The sequence below is a fragment of the Nicotiana tomentosiformis genome, chromosome 1 (genome assembly GCF_000390325.3).
Source record: "Nicotiana tomentosiformis chromosome 1, ASM39032v3, whole genome shotgun sequence".
In the NCBI taxonomy this organism is placed as follows: Eukaryota; Viridiplantae; Streptophyta; class Magnoliopsida; order Solanales; family Solanaceae; genus Nicotiana; species Nicotiana tomentosiformis.
Window position 1 is genome coordinate 3,273,731 of NC_090812.1, and position 25,872 is coordinate 3,299,602.

The 25,872-nt window shown below is 40.5% G+C and overlaps 3 protein-coding genes across 3 annotated transcripts; 2 read left to right on the forward strand and 1 right to left on the reverse strand.

The window, feature by feature from the left end:
- Positions 1-793: 793 nt before the first annotated feature.
- On the reverse strand, positions 794-1,449 carry LOC104121022 (uncharacterized). The gene has a single exon (XM_009632917.4). The coding sequence runs from the start codon at positions 1,359-1,361 to the stop codon at positions 942-944; it is 420 nt and encodes a 139-aa protein (XP_009631212.1). The 5' UTR covers positions 1,362-1,449; the 3' UTR covers positions 794-941.
- A 1,809-nt stretch (positions 1,450-3,258) lies between these two features.
- On the forward strand, positions 3,259-5,029 carry LOC138895694 (uncharacterized). Its single transcript, XM_070180430.1, has 3 exons — positions 3,259-3,280; positions 3,627-3,862; positions 4,517-5,029. The coding sequence occupies exons 1-3, from the start codon at positions 3,259-3,261 to the stop codon at positions 5,027-5,029; spliced, it is 771 nt and encodes a 256-aa protein (XP_070036531.1).
- A 17,394-nt stretch (positions 5,030-22,423) lies between these two features.
- LOC138895743 (uncharacterized) lies at positions 22,424-23,602 on the forward strand. The gene is made up of 3 exons (XM_070180493.1): positions 22,424-22,513; positions 22,580-22,840; positions 23,237-23,602. Exons 1-3 carry the CDS (start codon positions 22,424-22,426, stop codon positions 23,600-23,602), a joined length of 717 nt encoding a protein of 238 aa, XP_070036594.1.
- The last annotated feature ends 2,270 nt before the right edge of the window (positions 23,603-25,872 follow it).

The following is a 25,872-nucleotide window of genomic DNA, read 5'->3' on the forward strand; positions in this document are numbered from 1 at the left end:
ATCCATGGAGTCCAAACCAATGAAAGTACCAATGTTATGAACTTCTCAAACAACACAATTGCAACTAGGAACTGAGAATTGATCTTTGATTAATGGAAACTCAGTATATTGAATTAAAGAATAACAAGATAGACGTTAACATAACCAAGATAGGAACAAAAAGAAAGATGGGGGAGAGACAGAGTCACAAAGAGAAATAGACGAGGAAGAGATCAACCAGAGAGGGGAAGTTTCTACAAAATTTAGCTTATTGTACTACTGCTACCATTCCCATATTTAACTATTCATTACAATGTACCCGACCCGTCAACCCGGATCCCAGATATAGCCCAAAAGCCTTTGTGGTGATCTTTTAGTTCTTCTGCTTCTCTTAGTTGGGCCAATAATTGCATCTTCGGATAGCCCAATATCCTTTTTGAGCCCAATTCCTCATCCATCATGACACAAGACTTGACAACAGGATCCTTAACCGATATGAAGAACTATTTTCAATAACTTTGCATCCAAAGTCGCTATGGCCGAGTGGTTAAGGCGTGTGCCTGCTAAGTACATGGGTTCCCCACGAGACTACGAATCTCTCAGGCGACATAAATTCTTTTATGCTCTTCCTATTTCTCTATATTAAATCCATTTGCGACGTAATTTTTTTTTCCTTCCTATTTCTCTTTATTAAGTCCATTTATTAACTTGTTATTTTCCTCGAACCGGATCATCAGTGCCAAAATGGTACTGCTACTGAAAAGGAACGTTTGGCTATAAAAAAAAATTGTTTCATGCAAATATTAGATGGAAATGCATAAAGTTGTCCTACATTTCATTTGTATATAAGTATGTAAAATTACAGAATTGAGAACACAGCATGGAAACAAGACATGACTGAAAATTGAAACAATAGAAAAAGGACTTATTTTGCTAGAGAACTGGAAACCGGTTATAATTAATTAGGCAGGAAGCTTAGAAGCTTCGAGATCGGCAGCTTGTTTGATCATATTCTGGTCACTATCATCAAGAGCCATTTGAATCGGCGATGATCCAAGTCCATCGGCGATCGCCAGCATAATCTTCCTCATCTCATTCCCAAACTCCTGTCGGTCAACGGTGCCGTTGTGATCACAATCGAACTTCTCGAATATGGAATCGTAGAGGCGGGTGAGTTCCTCCGGCGAAGCGGCAACGTCGACGCCGAAGTGAGCCTCTATGAGGCGGAGAGACTCGAACGCTTTGCGAAGCTCAGAACGGGATAAAACGCCGTCGTTGTTGAGGTCCAAATCGGTGAATCCTTTATCGATTGCCTTTGCAAAAGCTGCTTCGTCGTTCACGAAGTCTCGAATTGTTGATCCGTCTATGATCACCACTCCCATTTTTTTACTGATTCAGAAACTACTCTGAGGTAGTGCTTGTGAATTGGGAACAGGATATATGGCTGGGGAAATGGAATTTAATTAATAATGTAAAAATTACGCTAACATTTTAAGATAAGATATTTTTGAGAGAAAAGCTAGTCGGTGGATACCTTGTCATTGGAGTACGGAGTTATCATTTTAGGGCACGTGGTGTCTCCATTTGATTTTCTTATTCTTTTTTATAGTCTGAATCTATGAGTAAATATATTTTTTCTAAGAAGATGATGTGACATACAAGGTGTTTACCTTCAAAATCGGATAACAATTAAATTTGTAAGTGATTTTAAGGATACATGATTTAATCTGATACAAAACGACAAATTAGACTGCAATTGAAATAAGATGAAAAAGTAAATGCAAACCACACGAATTGAACAGTCTTAGCCGTGGAGAATTAATCACCCTCGAACCAGGTACTTCGATCGATATCAAGACACAAAAATGAGAGCTTTAAAGAGAGTAGTAAAAACTTAAGGAGAATAATATTGTATTGCTTTGGAGTGCGTGTTACAATCTATTGAATAAATTATCAGATTTTCTTTTTATAGTAGAGGAGTCCTACTCTAGGTACATTTTCATAAAAGGTAAAAGTCTCTTGATTCGTTGATTGTCGGTTCCTTACAGATACGTGTCGAGATTTCCGCCGCAATATCTGATCGGTCACGGATATTTCAGTCTTCTGTTAGTTATCTCATCAATGTTTCTCCGAACTCATTCGAGGCTAAGGTCGACACCGGACTCACTGCTCCTCGAAGGCAGGCGTTCCGACCTCGGGTTCTAGCTCGGTGGGACTCGAGGTCGATCTTCGGTCCTTGGTTGCCACGTTCCAAGCCTAATCTACTAAGTTGTAGGCGAGCTCGATTTCGACCGTATACAGCTAGTCCCCTCGTTTTTTGGAGAGTAGATGACGAGAAACGACATGAATTTTCGATCCTCACTTAGATATTTTGTGACAGAAACGACAAAACAGTCAAAACGTCTCGTTAGTCAAGTCTTAATGGCATTAAATGCCCGTCAGTTTCCGGTCGCCCACTCCTAGATGTGAACAGTCACTGAGAAACTATAAATACCCTCTCATTAGTTCATTCAAACTTTACTTTCAAACCTTGTGACCTCGTACCTTAGAAATTTTAACACTTCCAAGCATTGATTTTCTGGTTACTCTGAAATCCTTTTATAAGAACTTATGTTCTGTCTTTATCCCAAACTATCAAGCATACTCTTTTAACTCCTTCTTTTTCCCTTATTTTTCAAAGAATTGGCGAAGACTTCAAAGTCTGTTCCCCAAAAAGAAACTCTCTCTTCCTCGTGACCGGCTACCGAGAAAATCCTCCCGCGCACTGCCATCGAGGAACCGGCACCAGAGCCTCCTCTGAAAATGTTTATTCCCGGGGGGTGCCCGGTCAATGCCGGTTTCAAGGTTGAAAAAACTTCTTTTGTACTAGGTCGATGTGAAGCGGTCTCGAGGTACATATGCTCGATCACCTAGGATGTTCTCTCTGAAGTCAAAAAGGATTGCAACTGGGTTGACAAGCATGTGGTAGTTCCCGAACCTGATGAAGCCATCACCACCCACGTCGAGGGATTTTAAGTGTTTACACTTATCCCTTCACATTGGGTCCCTTTGACCCGGTCATCATCAACTTCTGCAAGAGATGCGATGTAGCCCTCGGTCAAATTCACCCCTATTTCTGGAGAATCGTAATCCTCCTCTGTTTCTTTGTGAGCAAGATCGAGGGGTGCCCTTTCACGATCGATCACCTTATGCATTTATACAGTCCCCGACTCTACCGGGGAGGACTGATCAAGCTCGCCCGTCGGGCTAGTAAAGCTGCATTCTCAGTAGAGATCGAGGATGGCTAGGCCATTTCATCCGAGTAAGGACCTCACACTTGATCCTGGCCGAGCACATGTCATTCCTTGAGAAGTGGAATATGAAACATAAGTATATAATTTTGCTTTCAAAATTTTATTTATCACCATTTTCCTTCCTTCTTATCGGTGTTCTGTGACGGTGCAGCCGTTGCCCGGATCCCGAACGCAGTTCCTCGACTCAAGTAGTAGGTCGAGGGCATTGTATCGCAAAGGCCTTATTCTGAGCGCTCGTGGCGCGAGATTTCAAAGGGACGATGGGAGGCCCGTTCGCATGGTGAGATCTCTTTCATAAGTGATATTTGGTTTCCTCTTTGCAGGATTGAGTCCTTTTTTTATTTCTTTTTGCAGGTTTACCCAAGGATGTCCAAATGAGGCCCCCATCTGGTAGCGATGATGTACCCACCAAGTCCCCTGCCCCGAGACAGGGTGAAGAGAAGAAAAGAAAAAGGGCTTTGGGTTCTCCGAGCTCGGAGAAAAAGAAACCAAAAAGGAGGCTGATCCGCGAGCCAAAAGAATCCTCCAGCTCTCGAATACTTGATTCGGACTCCCTCCACCGGCTCAGGGATGAGTATGAAGAGGATGAAGTTTTAGTGGCCCGGGAGCCATCGGTCCCTAAAGAACGGGCATTAACTAGGGGACGATAGAGGCCAATCCCTCCCAAACTCAAGAGGTCGATGCATCAGTGGGGCTGAGGACCCTCAAGATGCCGGTTTCGCTCCACTCGGTATCATCGATATAACAAGATCGCCTTTGTTCACGGACTCGATATTTGGTGAAGCTCAAGCGGCGATGGAGCGTTCAAATGAGGGGGTCCAAGGAGCGAACGATCCCCTCCAAAGCATTTTTGATGGCGTGGATTCTATCGTCACGGAGAATGTCACCGGATTGGGTGACATAGAAGTACCAAGAAGAAGTCTGCCCTCGGGGATAGGTAGATCTAGCTCGAGCCCGAGGTTGATCAACTAATTTCTTGCTCTGAGTGTCGATCCTGGTCGAAAGCGGTCACTCATTATCTCTGTTTCGGAGGACGCCCGGGTCCTTTCCGTGTCTGTCGGGGTAGCTAGTTACCTCCGGTGCCTGGTGACCGAAGAAGACCAGGCAAAGATGAACGAGGTGGAATCCCCATGCTTGTTCAACGAAGCACAACATGCATTTAATCGGGTTAAGTGTTTACCAAACCTTTTCGTTTTCCAGCTTTGGTTACTTAATTATCTTAATATTTTTCCTTGTATTCGCAGGCCTCAGTGCTTCACCATGAGACCTTCCTCCGATATCGAGAAGAGCTGAGTCTCCTTGAGGCGAAAGCCAAAGAGCTTATTGAGAAGAGAGAGATGTACAAACTTCTTATTGAGCAACGCGAGGGGGAGGTTAAGAGCCTCCGAGCTGAGTTGAAGGTGGCTCGAAAGGAGCATGATGACTTGGTCGAGCAGGTAAAAATATTTGAGCTTAGTGATGAAGAATTAGACTTGGTAACTAATGATCGGAATCTGCAGGTCCAACAGAAAATCGACCAAGTTGCCCAACTTCAAGTTGAAATGGACGTTGTCAAGGCCGAGATCGACGAATGGAGGGATAAGATGGATCGTCTGGTCTCGGAGAAGGAGGTTGCTCGGGCGCAACTGACTTTGGCTGAGGTCCAGCTTCGAGAAGCAAAGGAAAAGGCCGAGGCACGTGCAAAAAAGGTCGAAGAGCTCCAGTCTCGGCTAAGTTCGGCTGCCTCCTGTGAGCATCTAATTTTTGACTATATTTGAATTTTTATCACCTTCTACTATGTAAATATTTTCAGAATGTAATATATATTTTTTAGCTTATTATTAATAATTTAAAAGGTTAATTATTACTATTAGTATTATTTTTATTATTATTTTTGTCTTTATTTTTAAATAAAATGAATTAAAAACCAAAAATAAATAAAAATTAATTATTAATTTTTTTTAAAACAAAATTTTGGATGGGAATTAAAAAATAGGAAAAGTAGAAATATAAAATTAAAAAGTAAAAGTAAAAGTAGGTAGAAATTGTTTAATAAAAAAAGTAAAAGAAAGTGGAAAATTAAAAAAATAAAAGTAAAAGAATGTGAAAATTTAAAAAATAAAAAGTAAAATAAAGTTGGAATTAAAAAATAAAAGTAAGGGTATCTGATTTTCTTTTTTAAAAAAAGGAAAAGTAAGTGGGAAATAAAAAAAGAAATGGCAAATAAAAAAAAAAAAGTAAAAAAAGTGAGAAATTAAAAAATAAAAGTAAAAAATAACTGTAGCTTGATTTAGGCGCGATTAATAATAAATCATCGTGACTATGGGTACGGTTCATGTGGCATAGTCATGATACGCAAACCCCAATTCAAGTTCGCGTTTCACGCGACTTGACCATAACTTCAAATAATAATAAGGATAAACATGTTGTAAATCGCGGGTGCGTTTCACGTGGCGCGGTTTACAATGTGTACCAAAATGACAAGTATGCGACATCGCGACTTGTTCAAATAAATTCCATAAATATTAAAAAGCGGTAAAAGACAAAAATGCACAATAGGTTTAAAACATGAATAAATCAGATAATTACGCCAAGTATTAATTGTTAAGCGACCGTGCTAAAACTACGGAACTCGGGAGTACCTCACACCTTCTCCCAGGTTAACAGAATTTCTTTCCCGATCTTCTGTGTTCGCGGACAAAAAATAAGAGTCAAATTTCCTCGATTTGGGATTCTAAAATAAGCCGGTAACTTGGGACACCATAAATTATTCCAAGTGGCGACTCTGAATTAAATAAATAATCTCATTTCGATTAATGTCACTTAAATTGGAAAAACTCCCTACCCCTACCCCCTCAGGAAAAAGGAGGTGTGACAGCTCTGGCGACTCTGCTGGAGACCAGAACCCAGAATCTTTGGTTCAGGGTTCAAAATTCGAGCTTAGAATAACTGTTATACTTGCCTTTTGTTTATTATCTAATTTTTACCCTGTTTGAGCTTAATGTGCTAAATGTTATTTTTTACCGCTTTGATATTATTTGAACTATATATAAACTGTACGAAACCATCTTCTCTCTGAGTCTTCTGAATCTTCTGGGAACGGTGCGCTTCGCGTGGCTTCTATACTGTTAGAGGCATATCCCAATTTTAGAACGAGGTTCGGACAAGTTGCATAGCCGGTGAAGTTTCTGTATCCCCGGTACGCTGCCCCTCCCTCCCCCCCCCCCCGGCTCGAGTTGTCCGCTCGAGTAAGCTAGGTCTAGAACAATACACCCAGGATTTAAACTTAGAATGACATAACCTCATGCCGGATCCCTAGTAGGTACATCTGTTTGCATCACGTGCATTTGACTTTGGGGACTCAACACAGGGGTTGGGTCCGTCTAGGACAGGTGTACCCAAATCAAAAGACCATCCTGATGCATTGTTACGTGCTACTTGTACATTTATTTGTTTCGGCTTGCATGTTGAATGATTTCTAGCATAGGGAAAGAAAATCAAGAAAAACCAAGAGTGAGGCAAGAGAGAGAAATTTACCCGATTTCTGAAAATTCAGGTATTTGAAAAATACTGAAACTCTAAAAAAAAAAGAAGTCATTTTCATAATAAATCGTGTTTTCCTATTGCTCCAAAATCTACCGAACTACGCGGGTCTGATTCTCACCGGATATGAGATACGTAGGCAAACCTCATCGGTTCCGGCCCCAATTTTTAAAAATTCAAAAAATATTTTCCTTTAATTCATTCTTTAGGAGTCTTTTCTTAGAAAAATTCAAACAAATAAAAGATAAGAAAATTTTTAAACCCAAAAATATTTTTTCTTTGTAGAAGTCTTTCATTCGAAAAATAAAAAAGAAAACAAATCAAATCAAAACCCAAAAATATATTTTCCACCATTTTTAGAAGTCTTTTGCCCAGAAATTCAAAAAACAAATCGTAAATCAAAAATCCAAAAATATTTTCTTTCTTCTTTAGAAGTCTTTATTTCGAAATTTTTTAAAAAAATAAATCAAAACAAAAAATTCAAAAATATTTTCTTTCCTCTTTAAAAGCCTTTCCTTCGGAAATTCCAAAAGAAGAAAAAAACAAAATGCAAAAATAAATAAATAAATAAATTATATTGTTTTTCTAAACGCTCTCACAGTTTGAGTGTTATAAAAAGTAAGTAAAAAAAAGTTAGTTTATTTACTCCATTCCTGATTTTTTCGAACTACGTAAGATCTGATTCATGCGGCGTCATGATACATAGGCAATTCCCATCGTATTCGATCATTGACATCAAATAAAGTGAGTGAAAACAAAAAAAAAGGAGGAAAAAAGAAAAGAAAAGAGTGACCAAAACAAAAAAAGCAAGAGTGAAAAATCCAAAAAGAGAACTCTGTGTCCAGAAAATCACTGAATGTTTTTGTGAATATGCTGTCAAATGCGCGAGCAAGCCGCCAGGGTAAATCCTCAAATGGACGAAGCATAAATGGCTATGGTTTTCCTAAAGGCCCAAGAGGCGGATTACTTCTAGAACATGATGTCCGCTATGGGTAAGTCGTTCGATGAGGCTATCAAAATTGGGGAAGTGGTTGAAAATGGTTTAAAAACAGGTCGAATCTTGAGTCATGCTGCTTTTAAGGACATATCACAGGCTGCTCAGAATGGTTCGGAGGGTTTGATGACCAGAAATGAGAGAGAAGAGGGAGCCATGATGGCTTCGAGCTCGAGGGGGTCCGCAGGTCATTCAGCCAATCATATGTGCTTCCTAAGGTCCCATCACACTATTATCCCTTCAAGATGCTACTTATGCCGTGGCACCGCCTTCCTATGCGGTGATGAACGCGCAACCTTACACACGGTCGCATCATTATACACAAAACCACGCTCCACCTCCCAGAAATGCCCATCCTTACCGAGCTCCATATAATCCTCAACCAAATGTCCCCTAGTACAATCCTCGCCCAAGAGATCCTTTTAGAAAGAATCAGTTCACCTCTATTGGTGAATCGTATTCAAGCTTGTTCCAAAAGCTAATCAGGCTAGGTCTGCTGGAGCCAGTGGCCCCGAACCGGCCGAACCCCGAGTCCCCCTCGCACCAAGCTGATGCTATATGTGAATACCACTCTGGAGCAGTGGGACACAGTACGGAGGACTGTTGGACTCTAAAAAGGGCAGTTGAGGACTTGATTGAAGCTGAAAGAATCGTTCTTCGGGACGAAGAGGCTCCTGATGTGATGAACAATCCTTTGCCTGCTCACAACAATCGGCCAGTAGTCGGAATGATTTGTGAAGATGAGAAATTTGATCCGGCACTGAAGGCCATTGGAGCCATTGCCGAGACAGAAGAAAAGCCAAAAAATGGTCGCCAAGCTTGAATGTTCCCCATCAGACGGGAGTCTCGGTAGCCAGTCTTTCTATCATTTCTGCGTCCGGAATATCTCAGGGTGTGATCCGGATGTTTTACTTTATTGTCTTACTTTCCGATGTAAACCCTTCTATCTTTAAAATTCAAAAAACAAAAATTCAAAAAAAAATAATATCAAATGAAATTAATATTTCATTGTCCAGGAATGTCTTTTTTCTTAATTTTGTCACTTCTTTTATTCTTTCTTCGGTTCTGTTAAATGCAGATTTCAATAACATGACATACTTGCGGACTTCATGCTCAGACCCTAAAACGTTATCAAACTCCGAAATAATGATTCAAGAATCAGAATGCAATCAAGATAGGTTTAGTAGGTTTTACCTCGAGGCACATGGTTCGAGATGACCAAAAGAAGAAGTCTCAATTCAGAATAAAAGCAAAGAAAAAAAATAAGTGAATCCAAAATGCAAAAGCAATTGAAAAGATGTGGAATGCTAAGATATGACTGAAGCCACGAGTATTGGAGTCCTGTTTTTATTAGAATAAGCTATAGAAAAATGAACTAGAACCTACAGCTAGCGAGCATCAAGGTTTATATCAGAGTCTACATGAAGAACCAGTCAAGACTCAAGATCAAGTTTCTGAAGACTCATAGATAGGAATCTTGTAACTCATAACTGATAGGCTTGTTTAATTTCTTTTTTATATAATAGCAGGACCGCGGACCGTAGCCTCGACGGAACCTCACTCGACTCCTCAACTCATCATTCCACCATTCTCCTTGAACTACACGTGACCTGATTCCCCTATAACCCGGGATATGTAGGTTGTCCAAAACCAGGGCTCGGTTGCACCTTATCTTTTATTTCTTTTCCTTTTGAATAATGGGTTAGTAAGAAATTAGTCACGTGGCTCACCTAGTATTTGCCTGAAAACTCTTCATATTTCCAAGCAAAGAGGGGCAGGTGTGAGCACCTAAATAAAATGAATTAAAAACCGAAAATAAATAAAAACTAATTATTTTTTTTTTTAAATAAATTTCGGATGGGAATTAAAAAATAGAAAAAGTAGAAATATAAAATTAAAAAGTAAAGGTAAAAGTAAAAGTAGGTAGAAATTATTTAATAAAAAAAGTAAAAGAAATTGGAAAATTAAAAAAATAAAAGCAAAAGAATGTGGAAATTTTAAAAATGAAAAGTAAAATAAATTTGGAATTAAAAAATAAAAGTAAGGGTATCTGATTTTTTTTTTAAAAATAAAATTAAAAGTAAGTGGAAAATAAAAAAAGAAAAATAAAATAAAAATAAAAAAAGAAAAGTAAAAAAGTGGGATTTAAAATATATTAAAAGTAAAAAAGTGAGAAATTAAAAAATAAAAGTAAATGAAAGTGGAGAATTATTTTTTTTAAAAAATAAGAAAAATGGGAAGTGAAAATTCTTTTTAATTAAAAATAAATAAAAAATAAAAATCTGAAAAATCCGAAATATTTTTCTATAAATAGAAGAGAAATGTGATGAAAAAAAAGGATAGAGAGAAAGGAAAAAATAGGGAGGAAGGAATTGAGAAAAATTTATTTTCTTCTAGGATAAGGAAATTTCTACTCGTGTCATTCTTTCTTCGGCTTTCTTTCGAAATATCCAGCAGCTTCACCGCCCCAAAATCACCAGCCCTTGACCACTTTTGAGCCATCATTAACCCAAAAAAAAAAAATATCCAAAAATAGCCACTAAATCATCAGTTTTGCAAGGTCGATTGAGGTTGCAAGTTGAGATTTGCCGCTCGAGTTTTCCGTGGTCCGAAGGGTCCAGTTGAGAGCTATCCTATTATTTAGTGGTTGTAATTTAAATCCACAATCATAAATACAAAGGTTCACTTCTCTTTCTATTTTATTTTTTCTCATTAATGTTTTGGGCCACTCTGTTTTAATTTAACTTTGAGTATGATATGATCGAGTTTGCATCTGAGTGTGCTAAGATTAATTTGTTCTCATGTTGAGTATTCTTTAAGATTAATTTATTGTCCTTTTTAGTAGTTCATATGATTAATTTTATTGATGAATATGTATTAATTCGTTACTTTTCTTGTTTATTCAATGAAGTAATGGCTTTCCATTTTAGCATGCTTTAGTTTCATTTTGATCTCCTATCTTAGTGACTATAATTGGTCCTGCATGTATCAATCTTTTCCTGCCATAAATTTAGTCCAATTTCAAATATTGGTTAGAAGTAAAACTATAAGAGATTAGGTTGGGTCATGATTGGTGTAAAACTTTAATTGGACTTCCCTAGCGTATTTATGGGCTAATTGTTGCACATGACCAAAACCAAATAAACATTCACAAGCTAGCCAACTTTTTCCATAATTAATTTACTTCATTTCCTCCATAACAATATACATACCTCATGACCTTACAATAATGTCAAAATTAGTAATTGAATAATATTCAAACACCGTAGCTTGATTTAGGCGCGATTAATAATAAATCATCGTGACTATGGGTACGGTTCATGTGGCATAGTCATGATACACAAACCCCAATTCAAGTGCGCGTTTCACGCGACTTGACCATAACTTCAAATAATAATAAAGATAAACATGTTGTAAATCGCGGGTGCGTTTCACGTGGCGCGGTTTGCAATGTGTACTAAAACGACAAGTGTGCGACATTGTGACTTGTTCAAATAAATTCCATAAATATTAAACAGCGGTAAAAGACAAAAATGCACAATAGGTTTAGATAATTACGCCAAGTATTAATTGTTAAGCGACCGTGCTAAAACCACGGAACTCGGGAGTGCCTCACACTTTCTCCCAAGTTAACAGAATTCCTTACCCGGTCTTCTGTGTTAGCGGACCAAAAATAAGAGTAAAATTTTCTCGATTTGGGATTCTAAAATAAGCCGGTGACTTGGGACACCATAAATTATTCCAAGTGGCGACTCTGAATTAAATAAAGAATCTCATTTCGATTAATGTCACTTAAATTGGAAAAACTCCTTACCCCTACCCGCTCGGGAAAAAGGAGGTGTGACACCTCCGAGCGGAAAATTATGGACAAGGAGCTTGAATTGGCCAAGTTAGTGGTGGCGGTGGTTAAAGTTGACGCCGACGAGATGGTGGCCTAATATAAGGCCGATGCCGAGGTGGCCCAGTATCGCTTGAAAGATATCGTTGAATACGAGAAGCGACAGTCATGAAGAGAGGCCCTCGAGGAGGTCCATGCTCGGAGTTTCGATCTATCGACCGAGATCGAGACCGCTAAGGTGCTCGAGGCCGAGGCCAAAAACTTGGACTGCCCCGAGGAAAAAGAAGAAGAAGACTCTGATGGTCCCGATGGAACTGGGGATGAAGAGGACCAGGCTGTTTAGACGCCTGTGTAAATTTATTTTGCCTTTTTGTTGTTTTTTTGTACTCGTGTATGTTTGTATTTTTGTTAGAGCCATTTGGCCTTTGCAAAGATTGTATATACTATATGAGGCTTGTTTTCCCCTTCGGCAGTTTATATATTATGTTTTCCTTTGCTTTATTCTTTATGTTTGCAAAGGTCGAAATACCTTAGCATAAAATAGTTAGGTCATGTCAGGAGGTTCAAACAGGCCTTGCCTTCAATATTATTTTGTTTAAGGCATCGTGGGGGTTCGACATGATCGAGAAGTTTATTTCCTAAAGTAATTATGATTTTCTAGATTGTAGTTTGCCGAGGGTAGCCTTTAGAACCGGTTATGAAATTTTTGAAGGCCTTGTTTTTGTTACGGGTATCGGACGTCTTCGAGCCGTTTTAGTATGGCCATAGCCTTTTTAGTTCGGGCGTCGCATAATAGGTCTTGTGCCCTCGGGCTTCGATAGCCCGAGCCATCCGAGTTTGTTTTTGAACGGTAGTCCCCGATTTGGGTGATCGTTTGAACCCAGTTAAGGTAGCCCTTGGGCTTGATACCTTTAGGGGATCGTATGTAGGAAATTCCTTTACGAAAAGAAAAGTTTTTAAGGGACAAGATATTTATCCGCAAGGTAGAGACTTTATTCTTGTGCGTAATAGTTACACATGTGTACAAATTTTGTGCCAGGGCTCGATCAGTCTATGCGGGCACGATTCATTTGATCGTTTGACCCTTACAATAAATCCTACCGATCGAGCCGGGACCATTGAATCATAAAGTTTCATTCCTTGCTAAAGTTGTTATCCGAGGGTGATGCCCCTGGTGTTTGGGGCCGATCAAAGAGAGTCCTCGAATACTGTTGTGGTCTTCGATACCAATTTGTAACCGACCTTCAATTTTAAGTTAGCACGATTTACTTGTTGCCACGTTAAAAACCTTTCCGGAAAACCCATTTGGGACAAAATTGGTTCAAGGAAAAAAGAGTACAACACGTGTTTTCAGGCCTAAAGGTTGTATCGTTCTTTGATGATTTCCTGCAAGTGTTAGTTCGGAATGTAAATAAATAAAAGGAAATGAATGGGATCGTACCTTAGCAATAGTATTGCTTCAAGTGATCTATGTTCCAGTTGTTTGGTAGTTTCTCACCGTTCATCGTTCAAAGTTTGTACGATACTTTATCGGTGATCTCGCTAATTTGATAAGGGCCTTCCCACTTCGGCTCCAACTTTCCTTCATTCGGGTTTCGGGTGTTTAGTGTAACCTTCCTTAGTACCAAGTCCCCGACATTGAAGTGTCGAAGGTTGGTCCTTCGATTGTAATATCTCTCGATCCGCTGCCTTTGGGCGGCCAACTGGACAAGGGCTGCTTCGAACCTTTCATCCAATAAATCTAGGCTCGTGTTCATAGCCTCGCCGTTCAATTCCTCGGTTGCATATCGGAACCTAAGACTTGGCTCTCCGACTTTGACCGGTATTAGAGCTTCGACGTCGTAGACTAGTGAGAACGGGGTGGCCCCGGTACTTTACTTCGAGGTCGTTCGGTATGCCTATAAGACTTCGGGCAGGATTTCCTTCCATCTTCCTTTGGTGTTAGTTAACCTCTTTTTGAGGTTTTGGAGTATGTTTTTGTTGGTCGATTCTGCTTTTCCGCTCCCACTAGGGTGGTAGGGCATTGATAGGATCCCTTTAATTTTATGATTTTCGAGAAACTTTCTTACCTTGCTGCCGATGAATTATTTCCCGTTGTCGCACACGATCTCGGCCAGCATTCCGAATCGGCATATGATATGATCCCAAATGAAGTTAATGACTTCTTTCTCCCTGGCCTTTTCGTATGCCTAGGCTTCCACCCACTTAGAAAAATAGTCATTCATAAACAATATAAATTGAGCCTTACCGGGTGCCCATGGAAGAGGGCCAACAATATCCATTCTCCACTTCATGAACGGCCATGGTAATAAAACCAAATGCAGCAGCTCCCCGGGTTGATGAATCATCGGAGCGTGTCTTTGACATTCATCACATTTTCGTATGAATTCCTTCGTGTCTTTTTCCATATCGATCTAGTAATAACCGGCTCTGAATATTTTTCGAACCAATGATTCGGCGCCTGAATGATTTCCACAGGTACCTTCGTGGATTTCCCTCAACACGTACTTAGTATCCCCTGGCCCTAGACATATTGCAAGTGGGCCATCGAATGCTCTTCTGAATAGGGTTCCGTCTTTGGACAGGCTGAACCGAGCTGACTTTATACGCAGGGCCCTTGATGCTTTTGGATTTGAGGTCAGTTTCCTAGTCTTCAAATATTCTACAAATTTATTTATCCAGTCCCAAGTTAGACTCATTGAGTTGATCTCGGCATGGCCTTCTTCCACCACTGATCTCATAAGTTGTACGACTTCCCCCGAGTTGAACTCATCGTCCTCGACCGATGACCCTAGGTTAGAGAGGGCATTAGCATCACTGTTTTGATCCCGAGGTATGTGTTGCAAAGTCCATTCTTTGAATCGATGTAATATTACCTGCAATTTATCCCGGGACCTTTGTATTCATTCTTCTCTGACCTTGAACTTCCCATTAACTTGGTTTACCACGAGGAGGGAGTCGCGCTTAGTTTCAATTACCTCTGTCCCAAGCTTTTGGCTAGTTCGAGACCTGCAATCGTGGCCTAATATTTAGCCTCATTGTTAGTCAATTTCATAGTCCTAATAGATTGTCTAACTACATTGCCTGTATATGGCTTCAATACGATGCCAAGTCCGGACTCTTTTGCTTTCGAAGCGTCGTCTGTGAAGGGGGTCTAGATCCCCGAGGAGGTTCCTGAGTTGATTAATAACTCTCTTTCAACCTCGGGTATTAGGGCCCGCATAAAGTCAGCCAGAAAGTCTGGCAAAATTTGAGACTTAATGGCGGTCCGGGGTTGATATTCAATATCGTACCCACTGATTTTCATGGCCCATTTGGCCAATAAGCCCGTGAGCTTGGGCTTATGCATAACATTCCTCAATGGGTAAGTAGTCACGACATATATGGGGTGATACTGGAAGTATAGTTTTAGCTTTCTAGAGGCGCTTAACAAAGTGAGCGCCAGCTTTTCTAGGTGAGGATACCTAGTTTCGGCCTCACCCAGGGTCCTGCTAACATAGTAAATTGGAAATTGCGTACCTTGCTCTTCCCGGACCAGGACTCCACTTACCGCTATCTCCGATACTACCAAGTACAAGTATAGTTGTTCGTCTGTCTTCGATGTGTGGAGCAGTGGTGGGCTTGATAGATACCGCTTGAGTTCCTCCAAGGCGCGTTGGCACTCCGAGGTCCATGAGAAGTTATTCTTCTTCTTCAATAGTTTGAAGAACCGATGGCTCTTGTTGTAGGACCTCGAGATGAATCGTCCAAGGACGGCTATGCACCCGGTTAATCTTTGCACGGCCTTCACGTTGTCCACAACCGTGATATCTTCGATGGCTTTGATCTTGTCAGGGTTGATCTCGATTCCCCGATTGGATACCATGAATCCGAGGAATTTACCTGACCCAACTCCAAATGCACATTTCTCCGGGTTCAGCTTCATATTGTATTTCTTTAATATGCTGAAGGTTTTCTACAAATGTTTTAAATGGTCCTTTACTCGCAGGGACTTAACCAGCATATCGTCAATATAAATCTCCATTGATTTTCCTATTTGTTCTTCGGACATCCGATTTACTAGGCGTTGGTAAATGGCACCGATGTTTTTATCCCGAATGGCATCACGTTATAGCAGTAGGTGCCGTATTTAGTGATGAATGAGATTTTTTCTTGGTTACCCGAGTCCATCTGTATTTGGTTGTACCCGGAGTAGGCATCGAGAAAACTGAGGATCTCGTGATCGGTCGTGGCATCGATCATGCGATCGATGCTGGGCAAAGGGAAAGAGTCCTTGGGACATGCCTTATTCACATACTTATAGTCTACCTACATTCTTAATTTATTCCCTTTTTAGGGACTACCACTACGTTCGCTAACCAATTCGGGTATTTAACCTTCCGAATGGAACTTATTTTAAGGAGTTTAGATACCTCATCCTTGATGAAAGCATGTTTGATCTCGGACTGGGATCTCCTCTTCTGCTTCACCAGATGGGACTTCGAGTCCAGGCTTAGCTTATGAGCGGTTATTTCCGATGAGATCCCTGTCATGTCAAGGTGGGACCAAGCGAAACAATCTATGTTAGCCATAAGAAACTGAATGAGTTTTTTCCTAAGCTCAGGATTTAACCCCGTGCCCAGGTATACCTTTTGATCGAGTATATGTTTGACCAATATGACCTGTTATAGCTCCTCGACTGTCGATTTAGTGGCGTCGGAATCATCAGGGGCTATAAAAGACCTGGTTACCCCGTAATCATAATCATCGTCTTCATCAGTCCCCTGTTTCTTCGGTTGGGTCGGAGCTAATGTCGGTAATGCTATTTAGTTTCTGTCTTTATGACCAATCTCGGCCCCTTTGTCGTTGCAAGTATGGATATCAGAATCGCTTCTTCGACCGCAAACATCTCCTTTGCGGCTGGCTGTTCTCCAGTGCATCATTGTGGGGCTATACGATCCCTTCCGTGTACTCGTCGTTGAAAGACAAGGTTCCTTCCGGTATGTAATCTTGAGTTCGTTTCTCCCTCGTGATGGACACTTTGGTTTGCTTCAACATCGGCCCCTACGGGACATTGACCCCACAAATGATCACGTTAATGACGTGTTGAGGTTCTTCTTGTTTGGTCTATTTGTTAGAATCCCTATTTCTGAAATGATTCTTGGCTTGGTCGGTCAGGAATTCTCTAAGTTTCCCGTTGTTGAATAGTCGGGCTACTTCCTCTCTCAATTGTCGGCAATCCTCCATTTTGTGGTCGTGAGTGCCATGATATTTACATATCTGGTTAGGATCCCTTTGGGTTGGATCAGATTGTATAGGTAGAGGCCATTTGGTATCTTTGATGCATCCGATAGCTGATACAGTGGCGGCAACATCGACATTAAAGTTCTATTCTGATAACCTCGTTGCTTATTTAGGCCCGATGAACCTATCGAAGTTGTTTTTGCTCATGAGTCCCCGGTTTCTTTGTCCTCAATTAATTCTCATTTAGTTTCTCATAGAGTTCCGCCCGGACCCACTACTTCTTCAGTCTCCATTATACGGCTAGTACCGATCCCTGTTTGGTCTTGGTTCACGTTCGATATCTCTCTTGACTCTGTCGATGTTTCTATTACACCCGGTGCATCACAAGGTGACGTAATGAATATGAGACTTGTTAATCATTATTTAAATGATTTTAAAGTCATAATATGGCTGTATATGATGTTTGGATAGAAAATACAAAGTTTGGGTAAAATAGGATTAAAGTTGCGGAAAAGCCGACTAAGGATTTGCCTTATAATAGAGCTGTTTCAGCAATATGTTTCGTCTGCTATATGGGGTCCTTTTGGGACATATTATATACCTAATTGAAGATCTATGAGTCTAGTTTATAACGCATTAAACCGTTTGTCGATACAACATTGGAGTAGAGAGATATCCTTGTTTTTGCGAGACTGCACAAGCAGCTCGGTTGGGACCCGCTTGCGATGGCCACTGACCTTACGTCTTTTAAACGATTTTTCAGCCTCATTTCGGGTCATTTCTCACCAAACTTTCGTCCAAAAGCTCTGCAAAACCTCCCTAACATATCCCAAGATCCCAAGAACCAAACTCAAGGGAAATAAACTCAAATCATCATCAAAGGTGTTAAAGACTACACGAGAATGCTTCAATGATGTTGTGGTGTGATTGAGGGCTATTGTGAGCTAAGTTGAGATATGGTTTCGAGTTGTAGCTGCTGTCCAAGGTATGTATAACATCTTCTTGATTGTGCCTAAGGTTAATCTTGTGTTGGTTGTGTTGTTTGAGTGAAAAACCATAAGATAGCACTTGAAAGAACATGGGATATGGTTGTCTTTTTGGTTGGACTGTTTTGTGGCTAAATATATGGTTTGTGGTGGCTGGAAATTGTGAGAAATAATTTGATAATGTTATGGCTGATGTTATTAAGTTTTTTCTAGGTGTTAATTAAGTTGATTGAAGAAGAAAAGATGAAAAACAAGTGATTGACGATAAAAATTAAGGTGTTAGACGTATGACTCTTTTTTGGAAGGAATTTTGTGGATGTTTTGAACTAGAAATAATATAGTACATATAAATATGATGTTCTGAAGGTTGTAAACTAATTTATAGAATAAGATTTGGATTAAATTTATATCTTGTTCTGAGCAAAAACGAGCTTCCCTCTCAATATGATTTTTAAGATAATCAGAGAAACTTATATTGGATTATATTTTTGTTGTTGCTATTGGGTTTTGGTACGATATGTTTGTATACATATAAGGGTATGACGGGGCCCAGTCCCATCCTTTATACAGTTTTACACTATATTAGAGGTCTGTAGATAGTCATGTATAGTTGGATAGTATGTGGCCTTGTCGGCTCGCCCTACTGTATTCCGCATGTATATGTATATATGTCTTTTGAGTATGTCTCCTCACGTATGTTATTCACATGATTCAGCAGTTTAGGGGCAGATGTTATGCATGACCTACACTTATTTCATGTTTATATCTTAGATGTATGCTTAGGGGTGTTCGGTAGGTAGAACTCGGGCACTCGTCACAGTCCATCATTTTGGGTCGTGACAAAAGTGGTATCAGAGAAGTTCCATCCTAGGGTTGTCTATAGACCTTGTGTAGTAGAGTCTTGTTTATGAGTGTGTTGTGAACCATATTTATAAACAGGAGGCTGCAGTACATATAGGATGTTACCCTCCCTTCTTATCTTAGATCGTGCGATATAAGAATTCATTTTCCTAATGTTATGTTATGTTTTCAGCGATGCCCAAGAAGGCTACAGCCGCCCAGAAGGGCAAGTCCGTGGATGATGAGACTACAAGTCAAGCTCCACGAGTTACCAGGGCTCGAGGAGAGTGACATAGTGAGACTCCATCTCAGACTTCACATACCCTACCCTCTCTGGAGGATATCCGAGGGGCACCATCTCCAGCGCCAGCCCCACTACCCCCAGTTCCTCAGCCGGGAGATAAAAGATGCTATTCATCTATTGACTTGATTAGTGGCCGCACATGCTTAATGCCAGGAGGTAGGTATCGGTCATGCAGATAGAGCCATCAGTGCGAGGGTTTGCGATTTCATTAATTTGGACCCTCCCATATTCACCGGAGCAGATCCAAATGAGGACCCTCAGGTATTTATTGATAGGATGCAAAGAACTTTGAGGTTAATGAAGGCCACTGTGACCGAGTCAGTTGAGCTAGCTTCCTATAGACTTCAGGATGTTGCAGTTAATTGGTACGAGTCTTGGGAGTTGTCCAGAGGTGAGAATGCCTTTCCAGCAGTATGGCAAGAGTTTAGGGAGGCTTTTCTTCGTCATTATTTGCCACTAGAGCTTAGACGGACCAGAGTTGATAGGTTCTTGACCCTTCGGTAGGATAATATGAGTGTTCGGGAGTACAACCTTCAGTTTGATTCTTTGGCTAGGTATTCTCCCACTATTGTAGCTAAGATGAAGGATCGGGTTCACCAGATCATGATGGGGTTAGAGCCTCACCTACTTAATGACTATATATCGATCTCACTTCAGCCAGACATAAATATTTCTCATATTCAGGCATACGCTCAGGGTGTAGAGGAGTGTAAGCAGAAGCAGAGGGTGGATCATGAGCATGATAGGGGCCAGAGTAAGAGAGCGAGATCTTCAGGTCCTTCTAGCGAGTTACGAGGTGGTCAGCGACAACAGTACCCGAGGTATCTAGCCCAGCCATCGGCTAGTGCACCCCCTCAGTTTTCCGATAGGAGATTTGATCGTTCCACATATTCAGGGCCCAGTCAGGGTTCCAGGGCCTCTAGTTCTCAGTATAAGGGTGAGTCAAGTCAGATGAGGCCACATTTGCCACGATGTGCTCAGTGTGGTAAGCAGCATGTCGGGCAGCGCCTTGTAAGGTTGGGTGTTTGTTATACTTATGGTTATCCAGGCCACATTATGAGAGATTATCCGATGAGAGGTGGTGCAGGTATATTTCAGTCAGCGAGATTTGTAGCCAGTTCGTCATCATCAGTACGCCCCTTGGGCAAGGTTCACGGGCACCAGCTGGTCGTGGTAGAGGCAGAAGTGGAACATCTAGCTCGAGCGGTCCTTTGAAATGTATTTATGCATTAGCGGGTCGATAGGATCAGGAGTCATCACCTGATGTTGTTACATGTATATTATCAGTCTCCTCATATGATGTATATGCATTAATTGATCCAGGTTCCACCTTATCGCACGTCACTCTGTTGGTTGCTAGTAAGTTTGGGATAGAACCTGAGTTGATTGAACCTTTGGAGGTGTCTACACATGTTAGGGATCCAGTGATAGCTAGACATGTATATAAAGACTATATAGTAGTAGTTCATAGTCGTTCTACAAGAGCAGACCTGATTGAGTTAGATATGGTGGAATTTGATGTTATAATGGGTATGGATTGTTTGGCTTCTTGTTATACTAATGTTGATTGTAGATCAAAGATGGTTCGGTTCCAGTTTCTAGGGGAGCCAATTCTGGAGTGGAAAGGTAATACTGCATCACCAAGAGGTAGGTTTATTTCCTATCTCAAGACAAGAAAGATGATCAGAAAGGGCTATATTTATTACTTAGTTCGGGTACAGGATGTGAAATCAGAGTCACCGACCCTTCAGTCTATCCCGGTGGTTAATGAGTTTCCTGATGTTTTTCCCGATAAGCTTCCAGGCCTTCCGCCAGAGCGGAAGATTGAGTTTGCTATTGATACATTACCAGATACCCAGCTGATATCTATTCCTCCATATAGAATGGCACCTGCAGAGCTGAGACAGTTGAAAGAAAAACTGAGGGATTTGCTTGAAAAAAGGCTTTATCAAACCTAGTACATCACCGTGGGGAGAGCCTGTAAGAAATAAAGATGGTTCTTTGTGGATGTGTATTGATTACAGGCAGTTGAATAAGGCGACGATCAAGAATAAGTACCCGCTCTCGATAATTGATGATTTATTTGAGCAGTTGCAGGCTGCCAGGTGTTTCTCGAAGATAGACTTGAGGTCTGGGTACCATCAGGTAAGGGTTAAAGAGAAAGATATTCCGAAGACATCATTTAGGACCAGATACGGTCACTATGAGTTTCGAGTTATGTCGTTCGGGTTGACCAGTGCCCCAACAATATTCATGGACTTGATGAACCGTGTGTTCAAACCCTTTCTAGATCATTTCATGATTGTATTTATAGATGATATTTTGGTTTACTCCCATTCAGAGGCTGAGCATGCAGATCATTTACGTACTGTACTCAGAGTTCTACAAGAAAGGAAGTTGTATGCAAAATTCTCTAAATATGAATTCTGATTGAATTCTATAGCCTTGCTTGGTCATATTATTTTAGGTGAGGGTATCCGGGTTGATACTTAGAAGATTAAGGTAGTGAAAACTTGGCCTAGACCCACGACACCGACGAAGGTTCGTAGCTTCCTGGGTTTGGCAGGTTATTACAGGAGATTTGTAGAGGATTTTTCTTCTCTTTCAGCACCATTGACAAAGTTGGCTCAGAAGGAAACTAAGTTTCAGTGGGCTGATGCTTGTGAGTGGAGTTTCTAGGCATTGAAGGACAAATTGCCTTCAGCACCGGTTCTGACACTTCCAGAAGGGACCAATGGTTATGCTATCTATTGTGATGCTTCGGACGTTGGATTGGGTTGTGTATTGATGTAGCATGGTAAGGTTGTCGCTTACGCTTCTAGACAACTAAGATACCACAAGAAGAATTACCCGACCCATGATTTAGAGTTAGACGCAGTGATTCATGCACTAAAGATGTAGAGGCACTATTTGTATGGCATTCATGTTTATATCTATACGGACCATAAGATCCTTCAGTGTATATTCAAACAAAAGGAATTGAATTTATGTTAGAGGCGACGGTTGGAGCTACTTAAAGACTATGATGTTGATATTTTATACCATCCAGGGAAGGCGAATGTAGTAGACGATGCCATCAGCCGTAGATCTATGGGTAGCCTATCATATTTACATCCAGAGAAGAGTGAGATAGCTCATGAGATTCATTAGCTAGATAATCTTGGAGTTCGATTACTAAATTCAGGTGGTACCAGAGTTACTATTCTGGACACTGCAACATCCTCTCTAGTAAGTGAAGTGAAGGAACGCCAGTATGAAGATCCTATGCTAGCTCACTACAGAGATACAACCCCTCAAAAGTAGAAGACACTATTTGAGATTACAGGAGATGGAGTCCTCAGATATCGAGGTCGATTATGTGTTCCTAATGTGGCAGGGTTGCGCCAGTAGGTTATGGGAGAAGCTCACTATTCTCGTTATTCTATTCATCCAGGAGCAACAAAGATGTATCATGATATCAGGGGAATATACTGGTGGGACGGAATGAAGAAGGATATAGCAGAGTTTGTTGTTCAGTGCCCTAATTATCAACAGGTTAATATTGAGCATCAGAAACTCGGTGGATTATTGCATACTATAGAGATTTCGACTTGGAAATAGGAAGTGATTAATATGGATTTCGTCATAGGCTTACCTCATACCCAGCGTAAGTTCGATTCTATATGGGTTATTGTTGATAGACTTACAAAATCAGCTCCTTTTCTACCTGTCAGGACTACGTATTCAGTAGAGGATTATGCAAGGCTTTACATTAAGGAGATAGTACGACTTCATGGTGTCCCTATATCTATTATCTTAGATAAATGGGCTTTGTTTACTTCTAATTTCTGGAGGTTCTTCCAAAAAGGATTGGGGACTCAGGTAAGTCTTAGTACAATATTTCATCCCCATATAGACGGTCAGGCTGAACGTACTATTCAGACACAAGAGGATATGCTACGGGCTTGTGCGATGGACTTCAGGGGTAGCTGGGATGATCATCTTCCACATATTGAGTTTGCATATAATAATAGTTATCATTCCAGCATTCAGATGGCTCCACACGAAGCTCTTTACGGATAGAAGTGTAGGTCTCCTATCGGATGGTTCGAGATTGGGGAAACTAAGTTAGTAGGACCATAGTTGGTACAATGGGAAGTTGAGAAGATTAAGCTTATAAGGGAAAGGCTATTAGCAGCTCAGAGTCGTCAGAAGTCCTATGCAAAAAATCGATGGCGAGACTTAGAGTTTCAGGTAGACGACTGGGTATTCCTAAAGGTATCACCGATAAAAAGCGTTATGAGATTCGGTAAGAAAGGAAAGCTTAGCCCTCGGTACATTGGACCTTATAAGAGTATACGTAGAGTAGGCCAAGTAGCATATGAGTTAGACTTGTCTTCCATCTTGAAGTCTGTACATCCAGTCTTTCATGTATCTATGCTCCGTAAGTGTATTGGAGATCCCTCTAAAGTCATTCCAGTTGATGATGTTCGGGTTACAGAGAAGCTATCATATGAGGAAGCTACCATTGCTATACTAGATAGACAAGTTCGGAGATTAAGAACTAAGGATGTAGCTTCGGTTAAAGTACTTTGGAGAAACAATAATGTGGAGGCCATGACTTGGGAAGCTAAGAAGAAATGAAGACTAGTTATCCTCACTTGTTTCTGCTTCTGGGTGAGGATCGGACTGAGACAGCAAAACCTTTAGGTACATATATAATACTTGATTTTTATGTTAGTTATTGATATTGGTCGTGTGAAGCCATTGGTGTTATTGATGATTGTGGCTCTGTGTGGCTTTGCATGGTTGGGTTTGCTGTGTGACAAGTTGGTAGTAGTACCGTTACAGAGGAGTCTCTGCCAAAATTTCTATAGATTTCTGGGAGTTTAACATTCGAGGACGAATGTTTCTAAGGGGGGAGATTGTTACACCCGGTGCATCCCAAGGTGGCGTAATGAATATGAGACTTGTTAATCATGATTTAAATGATTTTAAAGTCATAATAGCTCTATATATGATGTTTGGATAGAAAATATAAAGTTTGAAAAAAATCGGATTAAAGTTGCGGAAAAACCGACTAAGGATTTGCCTTGTAACAAAGTTTTTTGAGAAATACATTTTATGTGCCATATGGGGTCTTTTTGGGACATATTATATACCAAATTGAATATTTACGAGTCTAGTTTCCAACTCATTAAACAGTTTCTCGATACGACATCAGAGTAGAGATATATCCGCATTTTTGCGAGACTGCTCAAGCAGCTCGGTTGGGACCCACTTGAGATAGCCACCGACCTTACGTGTTTTTAAATATTTTACAGCCTCATTTCGGGTCATTTCTCACCCAAATTTCATCAAAAATCTCTCCAAAACCCTCCCTAACATATCCAAAGATCCCAAGAACCAAACTCAAGGGAAATAAACTCAAATCATCATCAAAGGTGTTACAGACTACACGAGAATGCTTCTATGATGTTGTGGTGTGATTGAGGGCTATTATGAGCTAAGTTGAGATAGGGTTTTGAGTTGTAGCTTCTGCCCAAGGTATGTATAACATCTTCTTGATTGTGCCTAAGGTTAATCTTGTGTTGGTTGTGTTGTATGAGTGAAAAACGATAAGATAGCACTTGAAAGACGCATGGGATATGGTTGTGTTTTTGGTTGGACTATTTTGTGGCTAAATATTTGGTTTGTGATGGCTGGAAATTGTGAGAAATAATTTGATAATGTTGTTTCTGCAGTTGTTAAGTTTTTTCTATGTGTTAATTAAGTTGATTGAAGAATAAAAGATGAAAAATAAGTGATTGACTATAAAAATTAAGGTGTTAGACGTATGGGGCTGTTTTGGAAGGCATTTTGTGGATGTAGTGAACTAGAAATAATATAGTACATATAAGTATGATGTTCTGAAGGTTGTAAACTAATTTATGTAATAAGAGTTTGATTCAATTTATATCTTGTTTTGAGCAAAATCGAGCTTGCCGCTCAATATGATTGTTAAGATAATCGGAGAAACTCATATTGGATTATATTTTTGTTGTTTCTATAGGGTTTTGGTACGATAATTTTGTATACATATAAGGGTATGATGGGGCCCAGTCCCATCCTTTATATAGTTTTACACTCTATTAGAGGTCTGTAGACAGTCATGCATAGTTTGATAGTATGTGGCCTTGTCGGCTCGCCCTACTGTATTCCGCATATATATGTATATATGTCTTTTGAGTATGTCTCCTCACGTATGTTATTCACATAATTCAACAGTTTAGGGGCAGATGTTATGCATGACCTACACTTATTTCATGTTTTTATCTTAGACGTATACTTAGGGGTGTTCGGTAGGTAAAATTCGGGCACTCGCCACAGTCCATCGATTTGGGTCGTGACAGTTTCTGACGGGATAAACAGACCCCGAAGGGGCCCCGGGTTGATCATCTTCCACTCTGATCTTTGATTGATACCGATTATGCATGTCATCCCAGGTAACGGTCGGATATTCTATCAGGTTTTGTTTCAATTATTGTGAAGCCACCGAGCTTCGAATATTGAGCCCTTGGGTGAAAGCCTGAAAGACCCAATCATTACCGACAGGTGGCAAGTCCATTCGTTCCATTTGAAACTGGGACACGAACTCTCTGAGCATCTCATTATCCTTCTGTTTTACTTTGAAAAGGTCCGATTTCCTGGTCTCGACCTTGATGTCCCCGGCATGTTCTTTCACGAAAGAATCCGCAAGCATAGCAAATGAACCAATAGAATTAGGTGGTAAGTTATGATACCATATCATAGCCCCTTTTGACAGGGTCTCTTCGAACTTCTTCAATAGGACAGACTCGATCTCATCATCCTCCAAGTCGTTCCCATTGATGGCACATGTGTAAGAGGTTACATGCTCATTTGGGTCGATCATT